General features: G+C 38.1%; 2 protein-coding genes and 2 long non-coding RNA genes across 10 annotated transcripts in view; 1 reads left to right on the top strand and 3 right to left on the bottom strand.

The window, feature by feature from the left end:
• abcb5 (ATP-binding cassette, sub-family B (MDR/TAP), member 5) overlaps positions 1-19,421 on the bottom strand; it is a 151,307-nt gene that overhangs the window by 54,986 nt on the left and 76,900 nt on the right. The gene's annotated exons all lie outside the window — the stretch shown is intronic.
• Positions 12,473-16,363, bottom strand: LOC111193382 (uncharacterized). 2 transcript variants are annotated; one of them, XM_049480225.1, is made up of 8 exons: positions 16,248-16,363; positions 15,670-15,786; positions 15,237-15,398; positions 15,071-15,136; positions 14,722-14,780; positions 14,029-14,293; positions 13,610-13,757; positions 12,473-13,253 (listed from the first exon to the last, which is right to left on the bottom strand). In XM_049480225.1, the coding sequence occupies exons 2-8, from the start codon at positions 15,784-15,786 to the stop codon at positions 13,180-13,182; spliced, it is 891 nt and encodes a 296-aa protein (XP_049336182.1). In that variant the 5' UTR covers positions 16,248-16,363; the 3' UTR covers positions 12,473-13,179. The 2 variants fall into 2 exon arrangements, with proteins under 2 accessions (XP_049336182.1, XP_049336183.1); XM_049480226.1 differs by lacking the exon at positions 14,722-14,780 and having other exon boundaries at positions 14,029-14,352.
• On the top strand, positions 16,365-17,867 carry LOC125802370 (uncharacterized). The gene is made up of 2 exons (XR_007439424.1): positions 16,365-16,875; positions 17,578-17,867. It is a non-coding gene; the product is annotated as an uncharacterized LOC125802370 (long non-coding RNA).
• On the bottom strand, positions 18,198-19,302 carry LOC125802369 (uncharacterized). The gene is made up of 2 exons (XR_007439423.1): positions 19,086-19,302; positions 18,198-18,411 (listed from the first exon to the last, which is right to left on the bottom strand). It is a non-coding gene; the product is annotated as an uncharacterized LOC125802369 (long non-coding RNA).

The raw sequence follows: 19,421 nt of genomic DNA, 5'->3' as shown, positions 1-19,421 counted from the left end.
GGCTAACACTGCTGCACCCAGCCTTAGTGAAAATCAGGAAATCTAAGCTGACTGTAAATAAACAGAAGCACTTTACTCACACAATTAAACAGTCTTAAGGAGAGAAATCTGTGTGGATTAACATCCAGCATTCGTTTGACTTTTTTTTAATATAATTACAGTTTTGTTTACTTAGCTTAGCTTCACTTAACTTTGTTAGCCCCCCCACGACCACCACCCAGCACAGAGACCTGCAAAATTAGAAGGAAAACATGGCGACACCCCTTTTCCTTACTAGTGTCACATAATGTGTCATATGATCCGGTGTGCCTTATGTATAAAAATAGACCAGAAAATATATGTTTATTAAAAGTGTGCCTTATAATCCGGTGCGCCTTACAGTGCGAAGAATATGGTAATAGCTAATTAAGGTAGTAAACACTGTAGTTCACTGCTGGACACTTTTGTTTGTTTCCTTTGTCTAAATTCTTCAGAGATATCTTAGCACACTGTAAACCCATAAGTTGCTTGTTATTCCATTGGCTTCTGTCACAATCTATTTGCATACTGGGTGTGTCCAATAGTTTCTGACTAACACTCACCATCAGTGTGTAGTGATTCTCCCTGGGCTACCTTAGAAATAAATCTGCTTCCCCTTTAGTTGTAATACCTTGATGTTCTGAGTTATGCTAACTCAAGTTTTCATTCCCCATTACTTAACTTTTTAAGGCAACTGTTTTCTTCCAATTCCTAGAGTAAATTCAACAAAAAAAAAAAAGAGCAAACCGGCTGCCTTAAAAAAGTTAAGTAAACTTAACTTATCCGGTCTTACAGTACTACAAAGAAATAATAATAATTCCCCTTTAGTTGTAATAACTTGATGTTCTAAGTTATGCTAACTTAAGTTTTCATTACCCATGATCCTGTTTTAACCAAATCAATAACCAGTTGACTTATCATACTAGTTTAAAGACCACAAAAAGCTCCACACAACAGAAGAAAAATTGGGAAAATATATGACGACATGTTTATGTGTGGATTACATATCTAGCTAACTGTGTATAACAGCTAACACTGCTGCACCCAGCCTTAGTGAACATCTAAGCTCACTGTAAATAAACAGAAGCACTTTACTCACCCAAATATACAGTTTTTAGGAGAGAAATCTGTGTAGATTAACACCCAGCATTCGTACAGTTTTGTTTACTAGGTATAGCTTCACTTAACTTAGTGGTACGTGTGTTCCTGTGAAAGAGGAATTTTAGATGTATGCCTATTTGGAGGTTTGGTCATTAGATAATCTTCAGATAAACTCTAAACATCACGCCAGTGAACTGAGCCCAACTGTACTCTTATACAACATGCAAATACACAGGTGTATGCAAATATACAGACACACTAGGTCAATTTGGTCTGTTACTATATATAGTCGACACTGTAGAGCAGGGGTGTTTACAATACTGTAAAATGTACACAGAAACAGACTGTAGTGATCTGCAAACCAAGCACACATCCAGATTTTATTTTCGAGTAATGTAAAACGCTTCACTTTCAGCATCTGATATGTGTTCTGGTTTACTTTAAATTAAATATGGGTTCAGGAGATTTACAAATCATCACATTTTATTTTAATGAACATCTTATTACATTTTATACAGCATTTAAACGTTTTTGGAATTTGGGGCGCAATTAAAGTGCATTATGGTCCCGTTAGCGAAAATGTCCTGCAGAAAGTATGTTTTACATTTTATAAAATCATCAACTAAATAGCAAATTGAGCTAGAAAAGTGTACTTCATGAAGGAAACACTGAATGATTGTGCAGCTAAAGTAGTTACTAGTGTATCGCAGGTGGCAGGTGGTTGTCATGGTGTTGCTAGGATATCCAAGGTGGATGCTATGGTGTTGCTAAGTTATTGCTATGGCATCCAAGGTGGTTTCTTAGATGTTGCTAGGTGTTGCTGAGTGATTAATATGAAATCCAAGGTGGTTGCTATGGTGTTGCTATGTGATTGCTATGGTATAGCTTGTAGTTGCTAAGGTGTAAGGTGTTGATACGTGATTGATTTGACATTGACCGTGGTTGCTATGAAGTTGCTAAGGTGTTGGTAACATGCTAAGTAGTTGATTTGGAATCCAATGTGGTTGCTATGGTGTTGCTAGGTGGTTGCTAAACAAATAATATGGCATCCAAGATTGGTTGCTATGGTGTTGCTAGGTGGTTGCTAAGGTGTTGCCTGGTGGTTGCTAAGATGTTGCTTGGTGGTTGCTAAGGTGTTAGTAACGTGTTGATAGGTGATTGCTATAGCATTCAAAGTGGATGTTATGGTGTAGCTAGGTGGTTGCTATGATATAGCTTGTGTTTGCTAAAGTGTTGCTAGGTGGTTGCTATGATATAGCTTGTGGTTGCTAAGCTGTTGCTAAGCTGTTGTTACATGATTATTATGGTATTTAAGGTGGTTGCTGTGATGTTGCTAGGTGGTTGCTAAGGTTTTGCTAAATGATTGATATGACATCCAAGGTTGATGTATCATATTGCTAGGTGTTTGCTGAGGCATAGCCTGTGGTTTCTAAGGTGTTTATATGTGGTTGCTAAGGTATTGGTAATGTGTTCATACGTGATTGCTTAGTTGCTATTTAATAGCTTGTGGTTGCTAAGAAGTTGTTGGGTGGTTGCTAGGGCATTGCTATGATATCCAAGGTGGGTGTTAGGATGTTGCTAAGTGATTGATATGGTATAGCTTGTAGTTGCTAAGGTGTAAGGTGTTGATACGTGATTGATTTGACATTGACCGTGGTTGCTATGAAGTTGCTAAGGTGTTGGTAACATGCTAAGTAGTTGATTTGGAATCCAATGTGGTTGCTATGGTGTTGCTAGGTGGTTGCTAAACAAATAATATGGCATCCAAGATTGGTTGCTATGGTGTTGCTAGGTGGTTGCTAAGGTGTTGCCTGGTGGTTGCTAAGATGTTGCTTGGTGGTTGCTAAGGTGTTAGTAACGTGTTGATAGGTGATTGCTATAGCATTCAAAGTGGATGTTATGGTGTAGCTAGGTGGTTGCTATGATATAGCTTGTGTTTGCTAAAGTGTTGCTAGGTGGTTGCTATGATATAGCTTGTGGTTGCTAAGCTGTTGCTAAGCTGTTGTTACATGATTATTATGGTATTTAAGGTGGTTGCTGTGATGTTGCTAGGTGGTTGCTAAGGTTTTGCTAAATGATTGATATGACATCCAAGGTGGATGTATCATATTGCTAGGTGTTTGCTGAGGCATAGCCTGTGGTTTCTAAGGTGTTTATATGTGGTTGCTAAGGTATTGGTAATGTGTTCATACGTGATTGCTTAGTTGCTATTTAATAGCTTGTGGTTGCTAAGAAGTTGTTGGGTGGTTGCTAGGGCATTGCTATGATATCCAAGGTGGGTGTTAGGATGTTGCTAAGTGATTGATATGACATCCATGGTGGTTGCTATGGTATAGCTTGTGGTTGCTAAGGTGTAACTAGGTGGTTGATAAGGTGTTGCTAAGGTGTTAAAAAGTAAATGATATGGCATCCAAGGTGGTTACTATGTTGTTGCTATGTGGTTGCTATGGAATAGCTTGTGGTTGCTACACTGTTGCTAGGTGCCTCCTATTGTATAGCTAGTTAGCTGCCAGCATTGCGAGTTAGGTGTCAGCCATAGTGGTTAACGCAACATTTTTGGCTCCATAATAAAAGCATTGCATTATTTAAGGTCTGAATATGTTATAACTAACTAACCTAGCTTTAAAGCTATACGTTATAACTAGCTTACCTAGCTTTAAAGCTATACGTTATAACTAGCCAACCTAGCTTTAAAGCTATACGTTATAACTAGCTTACCTAGCTTTAAAGCTATACGTTATAACTAGCCAACCTAGCTTTAAAGCTATACATTATAACTAGCTTTCCTAGCTATCTAGCGTTATCCCATGAAATAGCTATGCTAATTTATTGTGCAGTAAGGATTTAGCTGTACATTAATAAACAATCAGGTTAAATTAAGTATGTTACGATCGAGTTCCGAATACTTCAACTTGTTTTCAATCTAACAGTATTCTGACCCACTTGTTACTAAGTATCATTGTTTTGCTGGTGGTCATTGTTTTTTATTTCTCCTTTTCTTCCTTTTTTATAAGGTGAAACTGGTGAAGGAAGGCACCACCACTGTCTCAGCCCGTTGTTGGAAGACTGCAAAAGCACAGGTTACAGCCAGTGGGACGGCACGAGTGCTACTGATGGAACTCTTTAATGTTGATGTTCTCCTGAACTTAAAGCATACCTTCATCTGTTTCTGTATTATACATATAGTAGTATGTGGTAGTATATATTCTTGAATATATAGTGAAATGTACTGTTCGATATATAACAAAAAACTTTTTTGATATATATGGTATGTGTATTATTGATAGTAATATATTGAAATATATTCTTGAATATATAGTAAAGTGTATTGTTTAATATATAATTAAGTATATTGCAACATATATGGTAATATATGGTACATGTTCTGGTTATATAAGGAAATATGTATGAATAAATATATAATTCAGTGTATTGTAAAATATACTGTTCAGTACAACAAAATATATGTGGTAAGATATAGTAAAATATATGGTTAAATATATATTTAAGCATATTGTTACATATAAAACTAAATATATTAATATACATGGGTAAATATATTATATATTGCATTCCCATAAATACAATATATGAAAAGCGGCAATTCCTTATGTATTTTTTTAAATATATTGTAATATATTAATAACTATATAACACCATATATTAGTCAATATATTTTCAGTATTTTTTTTTATCTAATATTTTATATTTTTTCTACTAACGGAGTTTCTTCACTATAAAAGTAACTAGTTACCAGTAAAAGTAACTACTACTCCACAGGACCAAAGAAAATTACTAAGACCTGTAATACTGAAAAAAAAAAAACAAACAGGAAAAAAAACAAATACGTGTCTGGGGATAAAAATTAAACAAATCAAACCACACTCTATTACACTCTTACACTATATTTAAACAAAACAAAAGAATGGACAAAAACAACAATCCATTAAAAAACTCATTTAAAACAATCACAGGCTTTCTGCGCAAAATAATAAAAGTTTCAGTTAGTTTCAGTTTCAAATCATGAAAACAGCTCACCAAAACCTCAACCTATCCTTTATATTTGACAACATTTGATTAACTTACAGGTCCTTACTTATTTTTATTTACCTGACTTTTATATTATTTATAGCCTCGCACTGAATTCAGCTCCGCACTGCAAAAGAGGGAGAGAGGGAGAGAGAGAGAAAGAGAGAGAGAGAAAGAGAGAGAGAGAGAGATAGAGAGAGAGATAGAGAGAGAGAGGCGCAGCACATTTTGCCTGATTTCTCTTGATTAATTATCAGTACATTTGTTGGCTTTGGTGAATTTAATAACATGAATTTTACTACATTTGTCCGACCTTATTTATTAAAACGTTTTTTTTAGAAGAGACAGGTTATTCTGCGCACAATGCCGCGCGTGCTGCGCCAAGCACCACTTTGCTTGCCTGACATTTTAGAGCGCTGGATGAGATTTTAATTAATGAATTAATATATTTAATATTTTAATGAATTTGCCCTGGTGATGAGAAACGAATGCTAACTTATAGCTTTATATTTCTGTGTATTTCAAATGTTTTAAGTTTTATATAATTAATGAGCAGCACCACACACCAGGGTGACAATGTGCTTTATTTTTCAGATATAAAAGTGAAATTCAGTTAAATAATAGCAAAGTTAACTAAAATAAATTTATGTTCAGTCAAAGTTCTTTTCTCTTTTAATTTTTTCATTTAAAAAAAACAGCATTTCAGTGAGTATAAGCATCTGTTGAAATTCTTAAACAGCAGAATGCCTGTCTGCTATATTAAGTTATAGTTATTAAGTCTGTGTACTAAACATAAATATAAATCCTTATAACTGACAGAAATAAATATGACTTATAATAATTTATAGTTACTGTGCAGATTTTTAAGTATATTTTATTTTTATAGTTGATTACTGAAGGCTGTGGGTGAGGTTTATTTTTCTGTGGCAAAGAAGTGAAGGTATGGGGTTTTTGGAGAGCAGGGTGATCAATCACGCAAAGCTTTTTTTCCACCGCCAAGATAGAAACATGCCAGAAATTGACTAGAAATTGCTATTTTAAGGACGCGTGCAAGGCGTAAAAATAGACTGTTGACGCGGTGTACGATGGCAACGCGTCACGCTACACGCCTTGCGTGGGGTGTACGAAAGTCCCTCTGTCTGTATGCCCGAAGTTAGAATAAGTTTATTCAGTTATATTACTCGTTACTGAAAAATGTAACGCCGTTTATTTCAACGCCGTTACTCCCATCACTGGTAGCACATACGGTATCTATGAAAATTATTGAACTTGTTGGATCTTTCCAATTAACCAGTAAATTGTGAAATTAAAATAATTCCATATATTGACAGTTAATATATTGGGAGATATATTTTCCTTCCGTAAGGGACCCTTAAACGATCTTGTGAGTCAGAGGATCCGGTGATGTTCAGGGGTAAAATGTACACAGAATAAAACGTGCAGGGGGCTGAACAGATTTATTTACCACAGAATGTGACAGAGGTGGGTTTTTAAAAACGCTATTCATTTTTCTCATAGGGAAAAAACGCTTAGACACGGAAGCCGTATGAGCACTACAGAATGACGCATGACTTCAGTGGTCTATGGCTACAGCAGTCCAATTTCAAAACACCACAGAGCGTAGTCTGCTCCACCCACCCCTACCCAGTCACGAATGTTACTCGGGTTGCCAAATTTAGCAGTCTGAATTAATCTACACAATCTACATAAAGTTAAGACTAGGAGAGGCAGAGAACTTAGATTACGAGCGAGAGGAGAAATACAACAATTCTAAACTCTTCCAACACCCGTGATAACCCCGCCCGGCGAGTGAGTCCCGTGCTCGGCGAGTGATCTCCCTGCCCGGCGAGGCTGTGCCCCGCGTGAGAGACAGCTCGTCCATGAAAGCGCAGCGAAAGTTCTACTAAAGACTCCAATGCTACGTCACCTAATTACCTATCCAATCAGCTGTTCCCTCTGCCTTTAAATAAGATCACTCATTCAGTACCTTTGCTGCCTTTCAGACGCTGATGGTGGTTCTTACTGACGTTGTCCGCAGTTCTCTCGCTTATGTCCCGTTCTCGCTTCTAGTGCATCCGACCGGCGTCTCGTGTTGGCCTCCTGTTGCTAACCTCCTACTGCTGGCCGCTTTGTCGTCGGACGCCTCCCGCTCCTCCTGACGGCTGCTGCTCCCCATGTCCGGTCGGCGGTGCACGGAAGACGCAATCTGCTTGCCACGCGCCGCGCCGTTGGCTGGCGGCCCACTTCTCTACCCCCTCCTGCTCTGTCCCGCCGCCGCCCCAGCCCACTGTCGGCGATAAGCCCCAGCTGTCCCGGTCCTTCAGGCGGTCGCTGTCTCGGCGTGGAGTTCGGACTCTGGTTTGGTCGCTGTGGAAGAGCGCTGTGGACCTGCTTCCGGGTTGCCTCTCCCTGTAACGCAGTGTTCTGTCGTATTGTGCAACCCGTCGAGATGTGCTTCTCGACGCCAGTGCCCATGCGCGGGACCATTGTTTGTTTTCTTATTTTGTGGTTTTCTGTTAAGTTGTGGTCTCCCCTCCTTACTCTTAACTGTCCTCCGATATTTTGTTTTGGCTTTATTGTATTCCTGCTGAAGCATGTTTGAATATGGGGCTTTTTCTAGCGTTTTTACTTTTTTATTTGTGTACTAGAGTAGCACGGTTCGAAAGGGTGGCAAGTTGCAACTGAGCACCGGTTCACCCGGCCCCTCTGCCTTCGCTCCGCCTCCCCTGGCCTCTGCTGCTGCTGCGGCTGGCGCGGACCTGCCCGTATCTTTCTCCTTCTGGCGCGCTCTCCCTGGAACTTTAACTTTTGCTGCGCTGACTGGCGCGCTCCTGCCTGGATCTTCTACTGTTGCTGTGCTGCCTAGCGCGCTCCTGGTTCGTTCGCCGCTACTGCGCTGCTGGTGCGCTTCTGCTGGATCTGCTGCTACTGCTACTGCGCTGCTGGTGCGCTTCTGTCGGATCTGCTGCTGCTACTGCGCGTGGATGGTCCTCTTCGCGGTCTTTTGACCTTATGGCTGGCCGCTCTTCTACCTCTTTTCTTTTTTTTCTGTTCTGTGTTCTGTTCGCTGTTCTGTTGATTTTTCCGGACTTTTAACTCCTTCCGTCGGGGGCGTGACGCTGCTGCTGCCTGCTTTTTGATTCAGTCGCACTTCTCGGACATTCTACCGCTCACTACTTCTTTCTTCCGCCGTCTCTTCCCCGACCTCGCCTCCCTTACTGTCACATACAGTTACTCATGATTGGGTTTTCACGTATTCGCTTCTTCGACATATTTTGTATCATATGCATGTTTGTTTTTCTCGGTGCTTTCAATCTCTTGCGATCCATGTCATTGCTCCTTGCACTTTGCTCCGTAAATTATTTTATGGCAGTTGGCAACATCTACTGCTCTGCCTAGTTTACGGTACTAATAATGGTAATAATAATAATAGTACTAATGGTGATAATGGTAATAATAATAGTACTAATAATAGTGATAATGATAATAATGATGCCGGTGTTACTCTTTATTTTGTAGCACCTTCTTACATTACAATGCAGCTCAACGTGTGCTGTACATAGAATAAGCACGAAAAATAAATATATAATAGTTAATAATAATGCTAGTAATGCTAGTACTAATAAGACATAATACTAGAATACGAACTGATATGAAATAAATTGTCCAACTGTAATATTATTTATAAATATATTTATTTATATAAAAAAATAAATAAATAAATAAATAAATAATGATAATAATAATAATGATACTGCTGTTACTCTTACGAATTATTGTACCTGTGAAATGGATAAGTTGTTAAAGCTTAGTTTAAAGGAATATGTCTTACTCTGCGTTTTTAAAACTGTTTGCTGCTGAAGTGCTTCCCGACCTATCTTCTTATTACCTTTTCTGTTCTATTTAATCTTCTTATATCTTTTCTATTCTTCTGTGTTTTGATCCGTATATAGTGTGTTTCTTTATTCTTACTGTTCTTTATTTCTTATGCCTCGTGCTGTTGCTGCAGGATGTCTACATTTCCTTAGGGCTGTTTAATATCTATATATCTGTATCTTTATCTGTCTCTGGGTTCGTGATTTCGCTTGGGTGTTTTATTTTCCTTTGGGATAAATAATATATCTATGTATCTATTTATCGGTCTCTGGGCTCGCGATTTTGCTTGGGTGCTGTTTTACAATTAAAATGCTAAAAGTGCACTCCGATTTCTGTCTTTACACTTCTGGGGCTAGCTATCTGCTTTCACGCTCTTCTAAACTTTATGCGCCTCTGTTTGGTTTTACCCAATAGCTACCCTATGGCGAAGCAGTGGTCAGATTTCACCTGTCAAATGTCAATTAGGAAACGCTGACCATCTCCATCCTGCTACGCTGGTCGCTCTCTTTAGGAACGACGCAGCCACATCCTCAGCGAAGCTGACGTCACCATTTTGCTACTTGAGAGACGGGTAATTTCAGCACACCTGTCACACATTAGACCAGAACTGGACCTACTGCTGAACACTCAGCAAGCTCATTCAACACTGTCTAAGTAAGTATTATTTATAAGCAAACACTGGAGGCGGTGGAAGTACTACATACTTTAGAGTATGTTAATTTGTGCATCAATCCGGCGATTTAAATGATCTATTATACATCAACATTTGCTTTTGTTTCAATGCTTCACTAACAGTATTAACCAGTTATTAAAACGATCTGTGATACTCTCCCAACACTGCTGATTATCACATGTCTATACCTATAGCTTAATGCATTATGGCCCGTGGTCATTTACATCAACACATGCCAGGAGACAATCTCCTCTTTATCTTGGGCTCACAGACCAGACGACATGACATGAGGATTATTGCATGTTACTAACAGCATGTTTTTTCAGGGGTCGAACCCCGCGCTTGTCAGGCGCAACGCTCAAGCGTTTTACAGGGCGCGCAGCCCGTTACTAACAGCAACGCATGCTTTGGGGGTGGTCCCCGCGCATGATGGGCTCGATGCCCAACCTAGATGCATGTTTTGGCCATGGCCCTCACTAACAGCAACACATGCTTTGATTGGGCTCGACGCCCTCGTGTATGAATGTAGGGCCCGTGGCCCGTATGTTTGGGGGCGCTCCCCTCGCCTAACACCATTTTCTTCTTGCTAACGTCTCTTCCTTCTTCCCCTTCACTCCTCTGTCACACAACTTCCCTTTGATCTCCTTTAGGCCCTGTATTAAGTTTTTCTACCTTCTATTATTTCTGAACTTTACTATTTAAGTCGCTTTAGACAAAAGCGTCTGCAAAATGTTATGTATTGATCGGATGAATGCAGAATTAATTAAAGAATGAAAGAAATGAAAGTTTGAATGTAGGCACATGGCCTGTATGTTTGGGGGCATTCCCCGCGCATGCTCTGATGAATAGATAACTGAATATGTAATGATCTAATGAATAAATGAATGAATGAAGGGCTCGCCACCCGTACGCTTCGGGGGTGCACCCCGCTTGGGCTCGTAGCAAGCGTATGTATGAGTGAAGGGCATCGGCCCATACTAACAGCATGGAAAGTTGGCGCAATGCAAGCGCATCACTGGACACTACACCCACGTTAACTCTGCTTGTTACTGCACAGGTCACCCACATTTAGATACATCAAGCATGTGCTCACTTAACACAATCCACGAGTTAAATGCTAATAAACTCACTCATGCATGGGGATATCCAAGGTATAAAAGGAAATGCTTCACTGTCCACAGTCACCGGTGCTAAAGAGCTATCATTTAAAAGTACGGTATCGTTTAGTATTATGCTGATTATTAATCGAACGTTTCTTTTATTACAGGATGTAGGATAAAGTAAAGATCTACCGGTGGGTATATATATATATTAATTCTTTCACTTTTGGGGTTGGCTCCGCCCCTGTCTCCAATGTACGACAGGATCTGCAGAGCCCAGATGTATCAAGTCCTGGGCCGATGACGGGGCCTACGCCAAAGACTCTACTAGAAGACTGTTTCATTATAACCTCTTCATATATGTATCTTTGTTTTGCTAAATATGTTAAAACATTAAATCGTGCAACTGACAACATTTCTTCCGGAGTCGTAATAGTAGAACTAGTAAGCTCATCTAGTGGTGGTGATAAAGAACCTGACTGAATTAGCTAGCCAGTTAGTTTACCTGTTCAGGAGAAAAGTAGCAGCTCTGGGTCGGTCTTGTAGTTTATTTGAGCTCTAAGTCTCCACCATTCGAACTCACTGCCAGTATTAACTCTTGTTATATTCCTGCTTTGGTCACTAAGAATTTTCAGACATGCTGAGGCTTTTTAAGCTGTGTAGCAGCTCAGGTTTAAAACTGAACCAGCTCTGCTAGTTAAGCCCCGGCAGCACCGATCGCTGTAGTGTAGTGTGGGTGCTGGCAACCTCAGGGGTGGAGTTAGTGTTGGGGAACGAGCAGCAGGAGGAGTCAGAGGACAAAACTGACACAAAACTCCGGAGTGAAAACTTAAAATAGTAATGTACTGCTGAATCCCTGCTGACAAGAGGTGCCAGTACTTTCACTCAACATGTTTCCTTAATATCTGATGATACATCCTGATCATTTTATCATTTACCACTGAAAATTAGTTACATAGTGGTCCTCTAAAAAGCATGTTTAAAAATGTCCACAAATTTCTTTTGATTTTCTTTAAATAAAGTGTTTGTTTTAAAGAAATGGTTGACTGCATGTTCAAATAATTGATATGTACGACAAAATCATTACATAATCGCTATATATGCATGCGCATTTTATCTTTTCATGAAGACCCAAACCCAAACAAAAGATTTATTATGAAACAATATTTTTAAAGTTTAAATGGGATTTGGAGTCACACAACAATAATAAAAAAAAACATAATAATAAGTAAAGTTTATAGTTAAAGAGTGGGGACAGGTAACAAACGCTATTTTTTTAGTGTTCTAAGTAGTTTTTATTAATGTTTTTAATTACAGATCTTACTTTTGCAATCAGGACAATACATTTAAGACACTGTGCTTAGTAATAAAATTTTTATTTTAAAGTTGCACATTTATACATTATATTTATTTTCTGGGGACAGAAATGGCACAGATTCTGCAGAATATGCCATATAATATGATAGAATATAATTGAGAGTAATAAAATATAGTGTAATATATATGCGCACGCCAGTGTTGTGTAATATCATAATATATATTATATAACTTTAAAGTAACTACTTAAACCGCATTACTTCCCACATCTGATCAATGTCCAAGGCTGTCTAGATGTCTATGATCGTTACAAATGGAACAAAATTGTAGTAGTAAAATAATCACAAATTAATCACCATTAATATTCTTAAACATTTTTATTATTTTGGTGGTGAGTGTTAATGATATGATTTGGTCAAGGCTGCGTTCGTTGTTATGTGGTTTCTTTAAGGTCACGTCACATCACGCGTTTATTAGTCTAGTGATTTTTACTAAACATGTAACCCCAAGTGAGCAAGCACGAGGCGACAGTGGTGAGGAAAAACTCCCGTGTAGGAAGAAACCTCAGGAGGGACCAGGCTTCACAAGGGGGACCCATCCTCCTCTGGTCTAAACCACATATGACTAATGCATGATATGACGTGACTTTAAGACCACATAAACAGTTTTATATATATTTGCTCCCTGATGCCTGCAAATAATCTACAATACCTATACAATAAATAAATTATCTACCTTTATACTGCAGAAACGTAACTAAACTAGAAACCAGAAACTAAATTGCACAGGCCTTGTGAGCTATATGAGTATAGCTCACAAGGCCTGAGCAATTAAGTTTCTGGTTTTGATTTTAAATAAGCCTACACTGGGTCTGGATTGACATAACGACTATGGAGCTAAAGTCCAGACTTCAGACGGTTGCGAATTTGACAATATGGCGTATAATTTGATACAATACAATAGATTAATATGGATTGTGTTGACCAAATCATATGATTAATATAAAAAAGAAGTGAAAGTGAAAGGGGGGGTATTGAGGGGTAGGGCGGGAAAAAATGGGGGAATTTAGATGACAGAAGGAGCTGATTTGGGGCGCTTTACTGCCTTCCAGACTCTCTTAAAGATGGACCAGATCGAGCCTGTAGACAAAAGAAGAAAAGATTTATTAATTATAAATTTATTAAATCACAGACAATCCCAGTTAAATAATCAAGAACAGTGGCAGATTTAGGATCTGTAAAGGGCAGGGTGAAAATATGAACAGTTTTCTAGAGTTTTATAGAGGAACCCTTTTCTACCAGACGGGCAGAGGACATCCATAAATGGGCAATTATTGGTTATTATTTGGAGCCCAGACCCAGTTATGAATATATTTTTAAAAATAACTAAATCAGTTAAATTAACTGAGCAGCTGATTAGAGTTTTTTTTTTATAACCCTCCCTCTCACTAAGACAACAATCATGAAATTGTTATTAAACATTTTCTGTTTCTTACCTCGGCTGTCATCTTCTTTACAAGTTTCCTCCATTTTCTCCTGGATGGTGGATGAATCTTGGACATTTATCCAAGTCAAACTGGAAGATTTCTTTTTCTTCAGCTTCTTCTCAGTTTCGAGTGGGAGGATTGGCTTTGATGTTGTCATCTGTACAAGTTGTGGAAACATGCAGAATAAATGTATTAATATATTAGGATACAGTAGTTCACTGGATGGCCACAATATTATATGGGTGTAAGATTTTATCGATATGTCAAAGTATTGCAATGTTTTGTTTTGCAATACTCTATCAGTTTTCAAAAACAAAGTATCGATTTAAGATAATTAGTTCACAGGTAAAGATTGGTGTCAGCCAGTGACAGTGATTAATTTAGTGTTTTGTTTAAACCACACTCACTGGATAGCAGTGCAAACTCACCTCCACCGTTTCCTCTCTAGGAGTTTGGTCTATGTCCTCCACTAAAACATCAGCCACCCCAGTTTGGAAGCTCTCCCCCTCCTCCTCCTGCTCCTCCTCCTCGAGGTCTATCAGCTGCAGCTCCTCAGGCTCTTTCTCAGTCTTGAAATCAAAAAACTGATCATAATCACGCTCTAATGTGTAAGAATGTGTAAGTAATGTGCGTTCATCCTTATCCTGATTAGTTAGTTTTTGTTTCATGCGCCTCTCCTTCTTCTCCGGGCGGCTGGAGCCCTTGCTCTGGCAGGTCATATGTAAGCTGGGCTGCTTGAATTCTGATGTATCCTGAATGAGGAGGTGTCAGAGGAATTCACACAATACATTTAATATCTGTATGAGTTTAATTGCAGTATTGCAATATATTGCGATATGTTGTATCATGATTGGTAATACAAAGCCTTGTTATATAAAATCAGTATGCTGGTAGTGAAGTCTGTAGGAAAATGTATCTGCAAACTCACCTCCACCTTTTCTTCTCTAGGAGTTTGTTTTAGGTCCTCAACTGAAACATGACCCTCCTCCTCCAGGTCTATCAGCCTCAGCTCCTCAGTCTCTTTCTTCATCTTCAAATCAAAAACCCGATTATTATCACGCTGTAATGTATTTGTGTGTGAACTTATACTGATTAATGAATTTTTGTTTAATGTACTGCACCTGGAGTCCTTGCTCTGGCAGGTCATTTGTAAGCTGGGCTGCTTGAATTCTGATGTATCCTGAATGAGGAGGTGTCAGAGGAATTCACACAATACATTTAATATCTGTATGAGATTAATATCTGTCGCTCTATGTTAAACTGTACAGAAATATGCACTATTATCCAACACAGGACCTTCTTCCTGTATTTACTTCTTTGCTCTCACCCCAGCGTCAAATTATTGACACATATCCTCAATAATAACCAAAACCACAACACAGTGTAGCAGTGTCTATAATTTATAATATATATAACTGTTACATTAAAGCACTGAATCGCTAATTCATAAAACATTAAAATCTGACTTACCTGTTTCAGTGGGGTGCTCTTCAGGTGCTCAACGTAGTCATTAAATTCCTTTACGGAGCACTGGACCTGAAAAGAATAAAAGAATAGTTTAATTATGGGTGTGGACAAAAGGGCCCTCACTATGCATTAAACACTTTTAAAATGTGTGTAAATCTAATGTATGTACTTTTCCATGCCGAGAAATTAGGCCAAGTTTTATGAGCCTCTTCTTTTTCTCTGGATGTCTGAAGAACTTCTTTAAGTATTTATCGTGCAGGCAGTTGTAATCCCCGAGTTTCTTGGACATTTTAGGGTCTCCGAAGTCACAATCTTGTCTATCAGAAGAAAGCTGTGAAAACAATTAACACAATACATTTAAAATCTGTGTTTCACACCAACAGCATCACTCTACCAACAAGAACCATCCCAAACACTGGAATATGTAATCTAATTAGTTTTATTAGATTTCTGATCTAATCTAAGAGTGTTTTCACACGTACACTAACTGAGGAGTAAATGCTTCAGATTTACACATTCAAATGCTTACAAATGATTCGGACCAGAGAAAACAAACTATAGTAGTAAATTAAGTTCAGAATTCTTTCTACTCAGATACTTACACTCTGTCCCAGTTTGCCCCGGAAGAACTGCACCTTACATTTATCAGGCACAAACACCTTTGTCCCTTTTGGTTTCGCCATTAGAGCAGAAAAGTCAATTTTATCCAGGTCAAACATCTGGAAAGTGGAGAAGAAAACACAGTCTGGTTTAAAACCTACCTGAATTGCAGCTTTATGTTCAGTACTGACCAAGTTTAATTCACAGATAGAGCTATCTATCTATCTATCTATCTATCTATCTATCTATCTATCTATCTATCTATCTATCTATCTATGCATTTCTAGATAGATGCTGGTCTTATTAATACTTCATTAATTAAGATAGATAGATAGATAGATAGATAGATAGATAGATAGATAGATAGATAGATAGATAGATAAATACTTTATTCATACCAAAGGAAATGTAGGCATAAATAATATCTATCTATCTATCTATCTATCTATCTATCTATCTATCTATCTATCTATCTATCTATCTATCTATCTATCTATCTATCTATCTATCTATCTTAATTAATGAAGTATTAATAAGACCAGCATTTTAGCTACTGTTTCTACAGCTCATAAACACTTACATCCTCTCTCTTCAAATCTCCCTCTGTCTCTCTGCTGCTGTGAGGGAGGAGCCTGGTATATATGTATATATAGCTGTGATGACATCATCAGCGACGTCACCAACATCCCACGTTCCAATGGGCCCTTTTCACATTTCCGGGTTTGGAATGCGGAAGTAAAAAATAGCAGGGTAAACAACGCGTGTAGAACGTATAGACGAAATGGAGCAGCATAGGAAATGCTACTGCAGCGAGCCTTTCTGCTCAAACAGCAAACGCAAACAACCAAACCTGAGTTTCCACGACTTTCCAAATGTCACACGTTTACGCGGTAAATAGATAAGAGCAATTAGGAGAGAGGAAAATGCCACATTTACGGTTCTGCGCGGCAGTACATATGCGTGTAGCCAGCACTTCAGGCCGGATGAGCTATATGTCAAAGCGGGAGGGAACAGAGCCAGGAATCAGTTTCACCACGATTCGCCTGGAATAATTTTGGGAGTCGATATGAAAACCGCCTGACACCCTACGAGAGGGCAAGTACTCGTCTCGGTTTGAACACTGAAGCTGCCATGGGACAGAGAGACGAGGAGGACCTGAAGCTATGCTAACCGAGCCAAGCACGATTACTGCCGTCCACCGTCTCCTGGTGAGTAATTTTACAACTCTTATATCCATTTACACAATAAATACACAAGCCAGCTACCTAAATATCCATTTGAATAATTAATAATTACCTGAGTAATAGTCTCAAGACAGGATACCTACCAAAATAACATTGGAGATACAATATATACTGAATAACCGTATAAACTTACAATTCATAACTGAATAAAGTCTTAATATGATATAATTATTTGGATAAAGTCTTAATATGCAATATTTACTTGAATAAAGTTTAAACTTACAATTAATACCTGAATAAAGTCTAAATACGCTATACTTATTTAAATAAAGTCTTAATATGCAATACTTACCTGAATAAAGTCTACACCTACAATTCGTACCTGAATAAAGTTTAAAATTGAAATACTTATTTGAAGTCTAACTTGCCTAAATATTCAATATTTACCTAAATAAAGGGTCAATTTGGCATGTTTACCTGAATTACTGACTTGTGTCCGAGATATCATTTGTTGTTTAAAAACTTTCCAAGCACAAGTATGGTTTATGTATTATACCAAAGAATACCAGTATTTGTTAGCTAAACATAGCACAGTAAAATATACCAGTTTACCTAATTAATAATTGGTGTACAATATAGGTCAATTCAGAGTTTGACTTAAATTTTGTCAGAATATCTGTCAATATAAAACTAAGCTAATGTCTTTTTTCCCCCCTTTTGTCGCAGGCAAAGTGGACGCTGCAGCTGCACGAATAAGGGAGCTGGAGGAAAAAGTGATTGAGCTGGAGAATTAAATAAAACAGCTTGCAGACCAACCTAGGCTTAACCATTTCTGCTCAACTAAAGAAGAGTTCCACTTTTTCCACACAATTTCCCTTGACTCAGTACAAAATTCTGTCTAAATATTTTAGCTTTAACTTACCATGTGAGCTTCATTTGTTTTTTGTATTTTTAGATTTTTTTAATTTGAGTGTTTTATAAATATAATAAATGAAATACATTTTAATCCTCTTGTCCCAGGTGCTTTGTCTTTGTTTTATCTGTAGACAAAGTCATAGATGATTTGGTTACGACTGTATTCACTAGGCATACCATTGCAGGAAATACAATATTCTAAATATACAGTTTAAACAATATAGCTAGTTGTCAGAAATTATGCATTTTTTGAAGCACAACCAAAATGTTATGTTTACCCAAAATATCCTGATTTTTTAAAGTTAATTAAAATGTAAAATAGTTCCATGACACCCAATACAAATAGATTGATTCAGTAAACAAAATGTCAATGAACTGAAATGTTTTCTTGCTTGTTGCTGGCTCTGCGCTACATAAAAAGACAATTCAAGCAAAGAATACAAGTTTATTTAGAAAATTCCATATTTCCACAAAAAACAAACTATAACAGAACATGCTGCTGGGAGAGAGACTGTTTTAAAGCCCATGGTGCTTTAATGGGCAATCTGATAAAGCAGAGCAATAGTATGATTGGAAAAGGCCTTCCCCGCAACACTTGCACGATGTCTTTATTACCTCCACAGGATCTGGGTGGTATGAAGTCACCTGTAATGCAAAGCACAGACATACTGTCAGCTCTGAGAAACATTTTTTAAACGGTACAAAAAGCACCAAATGTTCATATCTATATTTAAGCCATTCACAATTACTACTACATCTTTAACCTATTGGCTGACCCTAAACAATCTACCTGAATAAGTTAACCTCCTAAAAACCAAGCAAAAATTTAATATGATGGACAAATTAACACTTGACCTTCACATTCTACAAGTGGTTGGTATATCTGCTTCACTACAGACGACTAACTTTGGCCACTGGCTTAACCTACCTAGTGGGAAGCTAGCAACACATAGAATCATCTTAGGCTTACCTGAACTGTTTCACCTACGTACAAGATAACTAGGGTTAAATGTGGTTTAATATTTTTTTTTTCTCCCTGTCGATTAACTTTCCTAAACCACCTGCACTGTGTTTGAAACTGTATATACAAGGGTAAAACAGTTCTGTCTTCTATCCAACTCAAAGCCTTAAATAAGCACATCAGATCCTGGGCAGTAGCTACAGTAATTGTTAAAACAGAAAAGAAAACATTAACTAAACAGCTACTTAGCATTACTTGACGTACTGTTGTCTATCTAAGTTAGCAAGCTCGCTAGTTAGCGGTAGCTAACCTAACTGAATTGGAAGCCTCGCTAACTTGTATAAAAATAACTACTTACCCTCAAAATTAAAGATGTATTCCTCGACAAAAAGCTTGTAATCCTTTTCAACCTTCGATATTTTCGCTACTGATACCTCATCTATAATCAGTGAGATGTCGGAGAAAGAAATCAATAGAAGTTTGTGCAGAGACAGCAGTGAACTCCATTCTAGCGCCGCTGTTTACCCTGCTAAACCAAACCGGAAACACGTCATCAAGCTCTGTGAAAAGGGCCCATCGGAGTACAGTAGAACTATCAGCTTGAATCACGTGACCAACAATATAACGGCCATTCCACTGAATGGGGCCATTTGATTATTGTAACTTCTCCAAATTAAACTTAATTTTCATAGTT

Source organism: Astyanax mexicanus, chromosome 6 (genome assembly GCF_023375975.1).
Source record: "Astyanax mexicanus isolate ESR-SI-001 chromosome 6, AstMex3_surface, whole genome shotgun sequence".
Classification (NCBI taxonomy): domain Eukaryota; kingdom Metazoa; phylum Chordata; class Actinopteri; order Characiformes; family Acestrorhamphidae; genus Astyanax; species Astyanax mexicanus.
Note: the sequence above shows the minus strand (reverse complement) of the source record. Positions and strands in the feature narration are given on the sequence as shown.

Bases quoted from the DNA above. Each gene is read 5' to 3' on its own strand.
- LOC111193382 (XM_049480225.1), bottom strand. From the start codon at position 15,786: ATGTTTGACCTGGATAAAATTGACTTTTCTGCTCTAATGGCGAAACCA. The intron at 15,399-15,669 runs GTAAGTATCTGA...TTGTTTTCACAG, and splicing joins GGGGCAAACTGGGACAGAGT to CTTTCTTCTGATAGACAAGA. The intron at 15,137-15,236 runs GTACATACATTA...TATTCTTTTCAG, and splicing joins TAATTTCTCGGCATGGAAAA to GTCCAGTGCTCCGTAAAGGA.